The 14,931-nt window shown below is 40.1% G+C and overlaps 1 protein-coding gene and 1 long non-coding RNA gene across 3 annotated transcripts in view; both read left to right on the top strand.

Moving 5' to 3' along the window:
• MAP3K21 (mitogen-activated protein kinase kinase kinase 21) overlaps positions 1–2,723 on the top strand; it is a 52,887-nt gene extending 50,164 nt beyond the window's left edge. For both annotated transcript variants that reach the window (XM_026705199.2, XM_026705198.2), the window contains 2 exons: positions 701–1,447; positions 2,120–2,723. In XM_026705199.2, the coding sequence (XP_026560984.2) occupies positions 701–1,447; positions 2,120–2,514 (1,142 nt within the window). In that variant the 3' untranslated portion in view covers positions 2,515–2,723. The remainder of the gene's footprint in view (positions 1–700; positions 1,448–2,119) is intronic.
• Positions 2,724–10,648: 7,925 nt separating this feature from the next.
• The window catches only part of LOC148127666 (uncharacterized), a 55,432-nt gene continuing 51,149 nt past the window's right edge, over positions 10,649–14,931 (top strand). Inside the window, exon 1 of the long non-coding RNA XR_015740996.1 lies at positions 10,649–10,686. This is a non-coding gene — a long non-coding RNA (uncharacterized LOC148127666). The remainder of the gene's footprint in view (positions 10,687–14,931) is intronic.

Genomic DNA, 14,931 nt, shown 5'->3' with positions numbered 1-14,931 from the left:
GGTGGATCAAATTCCCACCCACTTCCACGGTGCCCCAATTCTGTGCTGGAGGATTGGGGGATTTCTTTAGAGCAGATGCAGAAGGCATCAGAGAAATATTGGGAAGTTCTAGTTCTATCAAAAGAATTCGCTCAATGTAGGATTTAGATCTATTCCATAATTATTAAATATGCCTTCTCTTCCCTAAAATATATTTGATATTTATAAGACTAATCGCAGACAATATTTTATCTTGCCATGTGCTCTCAGCAGTAAATTCAGATCCAGGTAGCCATGTACAGAATCTGAGGTCCTTCTAATGGAACAGTTGAAAATAAACCTATACACACTGAATTCTTTTGGACACAAAAATCATGCCAGATAATTGTTTAGATGTTTTATTCAATTGACATTCATAAAAATGGAGGGGAATGGATATAGGAGAAACCGTGTTGTTTCACAGCAAAGAAAAAAAAATTCTGAAAAACACAGAATCTAAAAAAACCTACCAGTGTGGTTTTTACCTTATTATCTTGCTTGATTTTCACTAATCAGGAATTTTGTATTATTGTGTGATACAATAAACTATTCTTTTTATTTAAGAAGTACATCCTGATTGTACCATTATCATGTTATCTATAATTTCATATTGGTCATTTCAAAATATTTTAACTTCTGAATATAATATATAAACACATCAATAAATTTTGCATTTGTACAGAACAGAAACTTTCCCCTGAAGGCCTTGATCCTAAGCGACCAAAGCAGTTAAAATTGCCAAATCAGGCTTATATTGATCTACCTCTTTGGAAGGATGACCAAGAACTACATTCTGCAGAACAGGACAGCCTTGATCGAAATTCTGCAAATAGCACTCCACAAATGACCCCAACAAATAGTATCAGCAGAACGTTACAGAAGAAGAAAACGGACACTGTATTGTATGGTTGTGCTGTCCTTCTAGCCTCTATAGCTATAGGTTTAGATATTAGGGAGCCAAACAGATTGCAAAGTGGGGATGAGATGTTGCCTAAGGAGGAAAAGAAGAAACGTGACAGCCTGTTTCAGCGAGCATCGAAGTTTCGGAGAAGTGCAAGCCCGGTGAGATTGCAGCCTAAGAGAGAGGAGACATGTGTCCCTTCATCATCTCCAGGTGCAAGTACAGTGAACCTCCTGTCCATATCTTCCATTTCTACTAAATGCCTCCTTCAATCTGACAATGAGGATGCAACTATGAGCACAGCGCCTGGCAATGAAGATGTTCCCATTGAACCTTTTTTGCCTGGAAGTCAGACAGGCAAACAAGAACAATTAGACAAAGTCAATCGGACTGTCCGTCCTGATTTGCCATCTCCCAGTCTTCCTTTGAAGCAAGAACCTCAATGTGCAGCCAGTGCCATTTCTTCGAACGTCAAAGTATGGGGTCATAGGCGGAGCAGGTCAGATGGAAATGCGTGTCATTCCATAAGTGAGTAAAATGATATTTGTGGAGGGTGGGAGAGAGAAAGATGGTTCAGTTTGATGAATAACTCAAACAATATTGTAGTTCATAAGCATCAGACAGAAAAGAAACAGTGGGAAATACTGGGACTGAAAAATAGCCGATGTACTCATGTTTTGACTTCAATATTTCATGGTAGAAATTTAAGAATTGTGGTGGCACAGTGGCTAGAAGGCAGTATTGCAGGCTAATTCTGCTGACTGCTGGCTGCCAGCAGTTCGGCAATTCAATTCTTACCAGCTGAGGGTTGACTCAAGTTGACTTCCATCCTTCCAAGGTCGGTAAAATGGGGGCCCAGATTGTTGGGGGCAATATACTGACTCTGTAAATCACTTAGAGAGGGCTGTAAAGTACTGTGAAGAGGAAGTCTAAGTGCTATTGGTGTTGCTATTAATATACCAGTTGATTAGAAAGACTTCAGTCTCTAAATTTCAATGTGTGTTGTCTCAGAGAAGACAAGTGGGTGGGGGGAAGCACAGTGTGAGACGGGGTGGACCTCTTTAGAATGGTTCAGTATCGCGCTACTTCTTGTCGTGGAATTAAATGTTCGTGGTGACTAATATATATGTTATTTTTCTACTGTAGCAACACTGTAACTCTGCTTTACATTTCTCTTCAATTTCTTTCTCTTCCGCTCAGCTAATGGAATTTGTAATGAAACTCTTGGGATTCTACACGCATCTGCTACGCCACAAACAAACTTTCAAAATGACCTTTCACCAGGGAAGCAAGAAACTGTCAATATTATTCCAAGACCTCGACCGTCTTCTTTAAGAAGCAGATTGGATCCCTGGCTGGCTATTTCTCAAAATACAAAGCCAAACCCTTTTGAAATGGGTAATTTAGAGGCTGACAGAGATTCAAAGGCTGAGTCACTGACTGATACCAAGGAAAGAACTAAATTCCACATGCCCTCTTTATTGGATATGGATGTGGAAGGTCAGAATAGTGACTGTACTGTACCTTTGTGTAGGATGAAGAGTAAAGCAGGTCGGCCATCAATTTATGAACTGGAGAGAGAATTCTTATCATAAGTGCCTTGGAATTTTTAGCCTGTTTTAAGAATAAATTTTTATGCTGCTCTTTTCTAAACATGATTAGTAGAATTTGATATTACGCTAGATAGATGAAATATTACAGGCAATGAACACTCTGTAAGCCCATATGTAGTTTAACTGATTCTACCATCACTATCCTGAATGAGTACATATGTGGATATCAATAAAGTTTTTCACAATTTTGATTTTTCATTCTTTTTTGCCAAATGACCAGTTGCTTTATTTAATTATTTTCCCATTAACCATTTGAACTGCAATATATTAAAATGCCATTGCACTGAAAATATGTTTTTCTACAGAGAGAACTCCAGTCTGAACTGTGGTTTTCTTGAGACACATTTGTAAAATGGAATATTACCTTTAATACTACAACAGTTGCCAATTACATTTGGCGGTATATATATATATATATATATATATATATATATATATATATATATATATATATATATATATATACACACACATATATATATATATATATATATATATATATATATATATATATATATATATATATATGGATCTTGGTTGTTAGGTTTTCTCCCAAGAGATCTAGAGCATGCGTTTGATGAAGTCTCATTCATCATCTTCAGGCTTCTGAAGATGATGAATGAGACTTCATCGAAACGTTGCCTAGATACTTCGAATCTTACTGTGAGAAAACTCAACAACCAAAGATCCACATACAAATACCCGCGAGAACCTCAGAAAACAAATATATATATATATATATACACACACACACACACACACACATTGGAAATGGCACAGTTCAACTTTAGCATGTCAAATAGTCAAAATGAACATTACATTAATTTTAACAAACCAGTATCATATAAAAGCAATAATTTTCATAACTGAAATATATTTTGGCTAGGCAACTTTCCAAGACAGTAATTTGATTAAAAGTATTTAAGATTTTTCATGTAAATTCCTCATATCTATGACTGAAGAATGCTTCGGTTTGCTTGTGTCAGTTTGTCTGGTTTGCATATTTTTATAGTGAAAGGCGTATAATTTGAATCATAGTCTATGAAGTACTTCTGACAGTAGTTATGGGGAAAAGATGGGGAGGAAATTTTTTATGCTAATTTCGCTAAACTGAGTTCTCCAGAGTCAAATTTCAACTCTTGCAATTTCCAGGCAGTGTGACCAAACTCAGTTGGAGGACACCAAGCTGATTTACGATAACAAAAAGGATTTTAGTTATTAAAAAGGCTTCTAGGGAAAGCATGTTTACTATAGCTGGCTTTTCCTATTCTGTCTGTGGGCTTTAAAAGGTCTTATGAAGCTGGCTTTTTGTCCTGTGTCAAAATAGAACTTTTAATTATAATACAATTTTAATTTATCTATTGATAGAAGTTCATGTGGAATTTTAATTTATCTATTGATAAAAGTTCATGGACATTTTGATTTAAAATTTAGTTTGATCAATTACGTGCTACTGTATGCATTTTAGATGAGCTCTGGAATGCATTTTAAGATAGGAAGCATTATTCAAAGATATAACTTTTGAATTGACACATTGCTCTTTTGCGCCATTCTGATGGATTTGCCAATGTTGCAGAAATTAATTAACATGGAATGTTAATGTCTAACATAAAATGAGTGTCTAACATAGAATAAAAATTCAGTTAAAAAAAAAAACCAGTAACAACAATAATAAATGCACATACGGGGCAGCTGCAAACCACAACAGTCACAAATAACATCCTGTGTAGTAGGCATCAATCCCTTTCTTCCTGTTTGAGACCTTTTCTTCTCTGTAAAAGTGTATTATTATTATTATTATTATTTTCAAAAGCATCTGAGCACTGCACAGGTGAGAGTGTGGGGAGAGAGATGATCAGGAAATGAGATGAGGGAGAAGATGAAGCAGCTGCTTCAGGTGCCAGATTGGCGGGATGATTCCAGAGTTTAGAAAATCATGCCTGCTGCTGGCATGTATGGATTCTTTGCTTTAGATGCCCAGAGCTGGTGTGGTGCTGTCCTGAAGGAAAGGCATAAGAAGCTTTGAGAGCTGTATGCAATGAAATGTCACTTTAGTGTATGCCAATTAGTGTACATCCAAAGTGACAACAAAGTTTTACTAAGTCTAAGAGCAGAGATAATAAGAGAATATGAGCAGGAGTTGCAGTAAGTGGGAGGTGAGACTGTATTTCACCTTCTGTTTCTGATGCTCCAAAACCCATTTGACGACGAGGCAGCCAACTGCTCAGAGATAGTGGAGATGCTAGTCGGAAACAGTTCCAAGTCTTCAGATGCTGGTATCTTCCCTTACACCAGGGGTGTCAAACTTGATTCAGTTAATGGCCGCATCAGGGTTGTGTTTGACCTAGGTGGGCTGTGGTGTGGGGGTGTGCCTGGGGGGGCATGGACGGGGCCAGGAGTGGGATTCTACCGGTTCAGACTGGTTCTATGGAACCGGTTGTTATGATTCTGTGCAGTTCAGAGAACCAGCAAATTGTGTTCTTGGCTAGCCCCACCCATCAGTCCTTATCATGCATGCGCGACATTGCATGCATACCCTACATCACTGATTGCGTTCTCCCCCCCAAGTCACTTCTTAAGGTACTTCTTTCCCCCTACCAACAATCAGATGTTCCGATGACCAGTTGTGCCAGGATCCCCTCGCTGTCTTACTGCTTTGCCCAGAAGGCAAAGGGTGCGTGGGAGGGGTGCTGTGCGCCCCTCCGAGCTCCATTTTTTTGCTTTCCTGAGCCCCAGGGAAGCCTTCTGGGAGCAAAAACACCCCCTAGGAGGCTTCCCTGAGGCCCATGAGGCAAAAATTGGGGTGGGGGTTGCTGAAAAGCCACGCCCATCCACTCACATGGCCATGTGCACCTAGCCACACCCACCTAGGATGCCCACAGAACCAGTTGTTGAAAAATTTGAATCCCACTCCTGGACAGGGCTTGGCCAGCTCAACATCACTCATTGAGGCTCAATTTTCGGCCAGCAGAAAATGCACGGCCTCCCTGAGCTCTGTTTTTGCTGGCACCATGGGACGGTCCTTCACTGTTTCCAGGGCAACCCTGTGGGCCAGATCTAAGCACCCTGCAGGCCAGATCTGGCCCGCGGCCTTGAGTTTGACAACACAGTCCACCTCACCTAACCTTTTGTTCTTTTCAGCTAAGCATTGCAACAAGGGCCACTATTCTGGCACAGAGCAATAATCAAGAATGAAATAAGAAAATGCCCCTTTGGGGAAAAGCAGGAAGGGCTTCCCTTGGGGTATATTAGACACTGTCTTTTACAATGAGTCTTTCAGTTGCAGTGAGACTGTGAAATGATGTCTGATCTTCCAGTCAGAGTGATGAGGTAACTATTGCATCATTCATATAATGATCTGAAATGGATCTAACTATTCAAAAAAAAGTGTGGTAGAAAAGCAAGAAACAACTATTGTTGAGTTTAGTTCCTTAAACTCAGATGATCCTGGATTATGGAATTATTTGAGTAACAGCTTGAAAGATTTCCTTATACTACAGCTACAGCAAACAAACAAAAAATCCCCACTTCATGTTCATGTTCCCCAAATAAAATGAAAGAAACTTGACTTATGACCACAATTGAGCCCAAAATTTATGTTGCTATGTGAGGCACTTGTTAAGTGAATTTTGCTCCATTTTTTGCCACCGTTGTTAAGTGAATCACTGCAGTTGTTAAACCAGTAACCCGGTTGTTAAGTGAATCTGGCTTCCTATTGACTTCGCTTGTCAGAAGGTCACAAAAGGTGATCACATGACCCGGAATCATGCAGCCATCATAAATACATGCCAGTTGCCAAGTGTCTGAATTTTGATCACATGACCACAGGGATGCTGTAACGGTCATAAATATGAAAAATGGTCATATCACTTTTTTTTCAGTGCCGTTGTAACTTCTAAAGGTCATTAAATGAACTGTTGTAAGTCAAGCACCACCAGTAGCAATTACTTCCAACCCATTATTGGCATAAATTTCCCAATGATGATAAAGTAGATAGGCTGTGGCCTATGGCCTATATATTCAGCACAATATTCAGACTTTGTTGTAAACTCTTCTAGTCTCATATTCCAGCACAGTTCAAAATGAAATCATATTGTTACTGGCAGGGGTGGGATACGACAGGGGTAACTACCAGTTCGGGATTTATGAACTTCCCTGCAGGCTGCGAGCCGCACGCCTGTAAATCGTCAGCAGCAGCTGCGTGCAGAGAAGCAGCCTTTGAAACAGCCCTCTTTTCTTGCTTTTCTAACTGCAGCTGTGCCTCCTTCGGCACCTGAAGTTGAAAATCAGGAAATAAAGATCAGGTAAGAGCCCAGGTGAGTGGGTGGGCAAAAACACCAGCAGACATAGAACTGGTTCTATGTCTGCTGCTCTTCAGAGCTACCGGTTCTACAGAGGTGAACAGAACTGGTAGAAACCCACACCTGGTTACTGGTAACAAAAGTCAAACAGAAAATCTGAAGTAAATTGTTACTCTCTACTCACTACACAGCTTAATATCAGCTATAAGTAGTAAATGACTTTAACTGAGCATCTTGTTACAACAAAACCTAGGGAAAAAGTCTCTGCAAGGGTGATACTACAAGAACTGGTATGATAAGCTTCTTGAAGACTAGGTGATTGAAAAAAATGACATCAGAGGTCAGACTTATAATAATAAAACATCGGCATAGACACAAATTCTCTATCAGTCAATTGCAAAAGGCAGCTCAACTCAGAACAGCTTGCATCCTGGAATTACTAAAAGTGCATAATAATACAGCAGGGGTGGGGTAGACTTTCAATCAATTTATTGGAGCATGAGTTGACTCAAACTAGAAACATTTGGAAACTCAGGAAACTGCTCCATTCTTTGCAATTACAAAGGCATGGAAAATAGACTTGTAATTATATGAAAAAGTTTACTATGTAGATGAAAAAAGCTGAACATTTGCTGTTCAGGCATTTCAATTTAGTTCTCCCAGGTAGGTAGCAGAGCAGAACAATTAGAGGTCAAAACAGAAGTCAGATTTGATACCATTCAACGTTTTGGCTCAAGCAGTGAGATATCTTTTTGCTTCCTGATTCAGATGTCAAAATGTTGCAAGCTGACTCCATGAAAGAACTTTCACAGCCCTTTGAATAAAACCCATTTTTGTTGTAACCCTTAAATGCCGGTTTATGTTTGTTTTTGTGCTTTAAATGGAAGATAATGAACTTTCACGTAGTGATATAACTAGTGAAATTACACTCACCAAGTTCAAAAATGTGGATTGCATTTTATACTTAGTTAAAATTCATGGCAAAATCTTTATTCTTGTAGAGTTATAATATTGCATTTGTATTCTGAGGGGAGGCATATATCAATAGACTGGTGTTGTCTGTTTGGAAAAAAAGAGAAGTGAAAATAGCATACTTTTTTGTACGTAAAGTTACCACATCGGTAGAAATTTTAAAGCATGCTGTAACTAATTTTTTGATAGCCTTTTTTAAAAAAAATAACTGGTTATGATTTTATTTCTGTGACTCATTAGGGATTTGTATTGCTTTATCATTTTCTGCTAAGCATTAACTTTGAAAACCTCACGTTAAGCTGTTCTTTCAAATATCACCCTTTTAAATAGTACAATTTTATCCTAAAAATAAAGTTGTTTGGTAGGATACAAATGTTTTACAAGTCTAGATATGTCTTGCAGGCAGCTCTATCAGTTGCTTCTTAAAATGGTCATAGAGTTCTGGAGAATGATGGGTGCTGTTGTTTTTCCTGGGGAAAACATTGGTTTCAATTCTTCATATACTTTCCTTGTGGATCTACCATTGGATTCAGGGTTGCATTCAGACACCCATCATGTGAAAAGGGGGAAGTTAAGATTGATTAAGTGCTGCCACCTACTGGGGTTGTTCTGGATGTGGCATAGTTTTTTCTAAATTGAGAATATTTCTTGATATTCCAGAGACTGAGGTGTCTGTGGTGTGTAGGTCTTCTGTTTTCCCACTTCCGTTCAGCAGTCATGTTATTACTTAGAAAAGTTAGGCTAGAGAACTGAATGATACCTAACCTTGAAAGACTTGTGATGCAAAAGTAAGTTGGATCGAATTAGGTGATTGGCTGGCTTCATTAAAAGCCAGAGATTGTGTCTTGTTGCTCTCACAACCAAAGAAATTCAGCACATATGCTCTGGGATAGGAGTGGGAAAATTGATTGATTGATTGATTGACTAAAAGCAAGACCAGTAATGGAAACAATCCCATGGATGTTTAGATAAACTCAGTCTTACACAATTCATTACCAGCCTAAAATGGAATATGCTCTGGGACAGGAGTGAGTTTATATTTTATTTTATTTTAATGTATTTTATTTTATTTTTTGGCTAAAGCTACCCTTAACATTTCTGTGAAACTGTGAGTTTATATATATAACATTTTATATAGTTTATTTTATTTATATAGTTTATATTCTAGAATTGATGGTGTTACCTAGTTTGGTAATGAAATGTCTGTAAGAAAACAAGCAAGTTCAGAAAACAGCAAGGACCCTTCACTTCTAGCCTGAACAACAAATATTCTTTATTGGCTTCTTTTAACTGTAATTTTTGCCTGCTGTACAGCCTGCCCAGCAGTTTTTAGCTATTTTTCACTATGAAATAACAAATTTATACCTTTCTTTTCAGCAATGCCAGCCAAAGGAGCTCTAAAGGGAACAAAAAGGGATGAAGGAATGAGAGATCCTGGGGCTACACGTTCCCCAATGTGCTCTCAGAGCAAGACCAGTAACGGAAACAATCCTATGGATATTTAGATAAACCTCAGTCTTACACAATTCATTACCAGCCTTAGGCTAAAATGGAATCTTTGTTGTATTTGATTTGGCCTCTTTCCTGATGCTTGCAGACTTTTATTATGAACTTGATTGTGATTTTTCATTATTAATTTCTTAAGATGTTTTTTTTTAATGTATCTTTTGTTGATTTATTCTACTTGATATTTGCGTGTTATCTCTATGTATTACATCAAATTAAGGTCTTCTAAATAAGTTGGAATCAAAAGTCCCAGCGTTACCTGGCTGGAGACGTGGCCTTATATATGGAGAACAAGAGATTCATCCATCAGTCTTATTTAACAGTTTGGAAGAAAAGTAAACAAAGAAAGATCAAAACATAGGCATTATTTGAGTTTCAGGTTTGTTGTAATGCATATGAGAAGTTAAAAAAAAAAAACCTTACCAAACAAAATATTCTTTGTCTAGCAGGTAACATAGTGCCAACAATTAAACTCTTCCCTCCCATGCTAAGCTTGTACAAAAAATACCATGATATTAAATTTTCCATATATGATTGGGGAGAAATGTCCATTGCCTATTTTGCATATGTCTAGTTATTTCTTGGAAGGAAAGCTAGAGTTATCCATTGCCAGAAGAAGAAAAAACACACTGGAAAACAGAAAAAAAACGGTCAAGCCAGTTTAAAATTGAGTAGTTGGCAGTCAAGCAAAGAGAGGCAACTTGCCTGAGGAACAGACAGCTTTGGCAGAAATCCATCTCAACTTAAAAATTTGCAGCTAGAAACTCAACTGTTAATCAGCTAACAGGTAATCCTTGACTTATGATCACAACTGAGCCCTAAAATTCCATTGCTAAGCAAGACACCTGTTAAGTGACTTGTCTCCCATTTTATGACTTTTCTTCCCACAGTTGTTAGGCAAATTGTTGAGCCTCTGTGGCACAGTGGTTAGAGTGCAGTACTGCAGGCTACTTCTGCTGACTGCCAGCTGCCTACAATTTGGCAGTCCAAATCCCACCAAGCTCAAGGTTGACTCAGCCTTCCATCCTTCCGAGGTGGGTAAAATGAGGACCCAGATTGTTGGGGGCAAAATGCTGACTCTATAAACCGCTTAGAGAGGGCTGGAAAGCACTATAAAACGGTATATAAGTCTAAGTGCTACTGCTGTTGCTAAATGACTGCAGTTGGTGAGTGAATGATGCAACTGTTTAAGCGAATCTGAGTCCCCACCCACCCCATTGTCAGAAGTTAGCTAGGAGGGTCACACAAATGGCAATCACATGACCCCGAGATGTTGCAACTGTGGTAAATGCAGTACATGCTGGTTGCCAATCACCTGAATTTCCATCACGTAACCACAAGGATACTGGGATGCTCATAAATGAGAGGACTAGTCGTAAGTTGCTTTTGTCAGTGCTATTATAATTTTGAATGGTGGTTAAACAAATGGTTGTACATTAAGGACCGTCTGCAGTCCAGCTCAGAACTGAAAGTTTCATAGTTGTGTTGTGCAGAGCTCAAGGTTTCAGATGAATCGGAGTGACTGAATTAAAGCAAATTTAGTGAGGATCCACTTAAGAGAAGAGTCCTGTCTCATGCACAGAGGTGGATTTGTAGCTGTGCAGATGCATAGATAAATTCCGCAAAACATCCATAACAAAGTACATTTATTGGTGCATCAGGTATCTTCATGACTCACATTTATGATGAAGTTCTTCTATAATGACCAATCCTTTGTATATCAGCCTCGCAGGTAAAAGATGGTTATCTCCTAACCCATCTCATAGCGTTAAGCTGCTTATCACTTCATGAGTCCAGGCAAGAATGGAGGGAAACCTCCCCCAACCCCTCGAGGGCCAATTTAGTGACCAATCAGGATTACAGATGTGGCCTCATGACATGAACTACATTTCCCAGGATACTTTTAACTACATTTACCATGATGCATTCCTTTAAGGGGACAGCTCATAATTCCTAAGTAACTATCCAATTCCCATAGACTGGCTGGGACAGCACAAGCAGGTAACTGAATCAAAGCTGCAAGATGTTAAGTATTTCAAAGAGCTATGGAAATTGTGAAGCTTGCCACATCACATTGCTATTACGTCACGTTCTGTGGTGTATTTTCCCATTCACGGAGCTGGGGTGGGCGTGGCCAGTGCATGACGCATCTGGCCTGCAGGCCACCAGTTTGACACTCCTGTTTTATAGATTTTGGACAGGGCTGCTGCTTTTGGGAATTTTGCAGATAAAAAACAATGTTTCAATGAACACCTCAGTTAACTATGGTCACTTCCCCATCTTTGATATATTGACCATGTTAAAAACACAATGACAGTATGAAGTGCAAGGCATATATGTTTTGAATACTTGACACCAGATATATTTTCGATGTTAAGCCAGGTTTGCTATCTCTCTCTATCTCTCTTTTTCAACTAAAAACTGTTGCATTCCTCTGGATCTCAAGCCCAGTGAAGTTCTAAGGTGTAATTTCCTATTTATAAACACCAAATGAGGCCTCCATTTGAGATCAGTTGCAAAACTACACCATTTCGGGGGGCAATAGGAAGGAAATTTGATTCTCTGGACAATATTTGAGCAATGCTTTGGAGAGACAGGGTAGGATTTATTCTTTGCTAGGTTGTGCAGAGCTTTCTGATGTGTAACTCAATTCAAGGACACTTTTGTCCGCTCTCATCTTCAAAGGAGATTCATACACTGAAGCAGAGTCCCGCATCAAAGTGATGACTACTATTGGGTGACTCAAAAAGGAGAATTGAAGGCTTTTCTGTTGATCTTGGGATACTTAGAGAGAATATATAATGGGGCATATTACAGTTTCCTATATGGAGGAGTTGAATAGTGTGATTGGCCTTCTGTCATTCGTATGAGCAGCTTTCCACTGAGTTTTCAAATTTATCATAGCTCCTTTGATGTAGCATGACTAACATTATTTCAGGCTTCATTCGCTTTATCAGGTTTTTGAATGTGACCAGTTACAAGGCTTAACTTTGTTCTCACATGTCACACTTCCAGACTTGTCCTACCAGCAAAATTAGGAGTTGAGCTCAGTCATCACCATTCTTCATACAGTCACAAAGCGAACCAATCCAAATGCTGCAGTGGCATGGGCATCGGGCAGAGGCGCTCACTCAGCAGGGCTCAGCTTGGAGGAGGACGCAGCGCAGGCCGTCGCCTTGCCTCCCTGTTCATGGATGAGTGGGCGCTATCACTGCCTTGGGCGGCCTCTCACAGTGACCCCTTCGGGTTCGGGCTGGAGGGACTTGGGAAAGAAGCCAAGCTCGGGTTGGTCCGACTCTTTTCTTTGGCAGTCGGGCACGGACCCGCAGCTCTCTTTCCCAGCTTTGCTCAGCCCGCACGGCTCTGGCAGGATGAGTGGAGGGTCCGGCGGGGAGGCGCTCGCTGCCTTGGCAAGAGCGCCACCACCAGGTAGGAGGGCCCGCCTGTCAGCTGCACTGGGCACCCCAGGAGAAGCTCTACGCGCTCTGCCCGGCACCAGGCAGGGATGGCGGCTGGGTGCTTCTCCCGGGGTGGGCCGATCCTGCTCTGTGGCCCCGGGAAATTCGCCTCCCCATGTGGGGTTGGGCTGCCCTCTCAGGCAGGTGAGTCTTTGTCATACCGGTAGTAGGGCGTCATTTTTAAAAAAATTGGCTTTGCCTTCGAAGGCAAAGGGAAGGCGGCAACAGGAGTCCCTGAAGCCGACTGTCTCCGCTGGGCTCCGGTTGCAGGGAGGAGCCCAGGCTGGCCGCGCATGGCTGTGCCAAACACCACAGCATTGATCTAAATGCCGCGGCAGCACGAGGAGAAGGGAAAGCAATGGTGGCGGAAGGTTTCCCGATACGAAGTGCCCCACCAACGCCGAGGTCAACATCCAAGCCATTGCCGTCCGCCTGCCCAAGGATGCAGGGGGGGGAATTAAGTCACCCCCGAAAAGATGGCCTAGCCATTTTTGGGGGGGTCAAAAAAAACAAAGGCCCGGCCTTATTTTGTGAGAAACACGGTATCTATCTATCTATCTATCTATCTATCTATCTATCTATCTATCTATCTATCTATCTATCTATCTATCTATCTATCTATCTATCCATCCACACACACACAAAATATTTAAGTTTCATTAATAGTGGCTTCCACTGAACCATCTAGTTTAAATTCATTTATTATTGAATTCTGGTAGTCTAATTTCCTCCAGCACAGGCCTCCTTATCTGCCTGTTGGAGAATTTGATGACCAGCAATGAACACTTATAATAGCATATGGAGCCACCAAGTAGTTACGGGATGTGAAGCTACTAAAGGGTTCTAGAATATGGAGATACTACATGGTCCTAGATTATGGAGATACTAAATGTTCTAAAATTTGGAAGTGCTCAATGGTTCTACAATATGAAGCTATTAAATGGTTTTAGAATATGGAAGTGCTAAATGGTTTAAAGTTTGAAAAGGAGCCCACCAAAGTTTGTACACAGTCATTTAGCTTACATGAAAATCCTATCACTGGAAATATTAGACTAAAAGAAGTACTAATTGGAATTAAAATTGTTGAAAGAAATGATGATAGCTGGAAGCAAGAAGTTAAACATACAAAATGCTTTATTGGTTAAAAACAACAGAAATAATGTATGTGCGTGTGTGTGTGTATGTGTGTATACACACACACACACACACACACACTTATTCTGGCTGATTAAAATGAATATCTAAGCTGCCTTCTTTTCTTTGTGTGAAGTGGCTCTTAACCAAGAGTGATGGGTTAAGTATGATGTGTAATGCAGAGCAGCCATCAATTCTAGGTAGCACTATTTGGAAATTGAAATCTACCAATAATAATACTTTAAGTTCTGCTTAGCATAATAGTCTTTTCATGTCATGTTTACCCAGAGAAGAGCCACTCAGTGCACAATTACCTGCACTGGAAGTGATTCAGGTGGCAGCGTGCATAGTCATACTAACTAGTCTGAATTGTTTAATGCGTTATGCAAATTGTCTCACAAAGTATCACTTTGAGATTTCAATCATTCTATATTGTAAACCTCCTTCAGTTGCTGGGAGAAGTGGAAATTAACCTACAAATTTAGTAAAAGTAAGGATGTCCTTCAGTAAAGCTTGACCTCTGGTAGAACTTGACTTGTCAACATATCCATATTGTTTTCCAGTTTGGAAGTGGTTTGCTGCCACGTTCTTCTTCCCAGTCTAGCCTACAGCCCTGGCATTTCCTGTGTTCTTCCAATCAAGGACCAATCATACTCTACCCTGCCAAGTGTAGCCAAGTGTAGTGTAGCCATAGACTACAGTACAATTATTCAAATGCTGCCATCTGTAGCCTGGATCAAATTCAGATTTCTGGGGCATCATCTGCTTTCAGTAAGTATTCCTTTTGGCAGCCTTCCCCAAAAACCAGTGTCCTTCCTCCCAATACATTGGTTTCAAGTCCTGAACAAGAACAGATCTGAACAAGGGTTGAGTGAAGCCAGTGAGAATGGCCAGTGCTCAATTTCATTGGGCTGTGTGGGGTGGATCCAGAGGTGAACATTAGCTGTTGTCATTTTGTTTAATGTAATCTTTCCTGACCTCATTTGCTTCCCTGCCTGCCTGCCTGCCTCCTTCATGAAAGGAAAGCA

Source organism: Pseudonaja textilis, chromosome 1, assembly GCF_049901715.1.
Source record: "Pseudonaja textilis isolate UNSWEBS1 chromosome 1, rPseTex1.2, whole genome shotgun sequence".
NCBI lineage: Eukaryota > Metazoa > Chordata > Lepidosauria > Squamata > Elapidae > Pseudonaja > Pseudonaja textilis.
The sequence above is the reverse complement of the archived record's forward strand: the minus strand, read 5'-3'. Positions and strand labels throughout refer to the sequence as shown.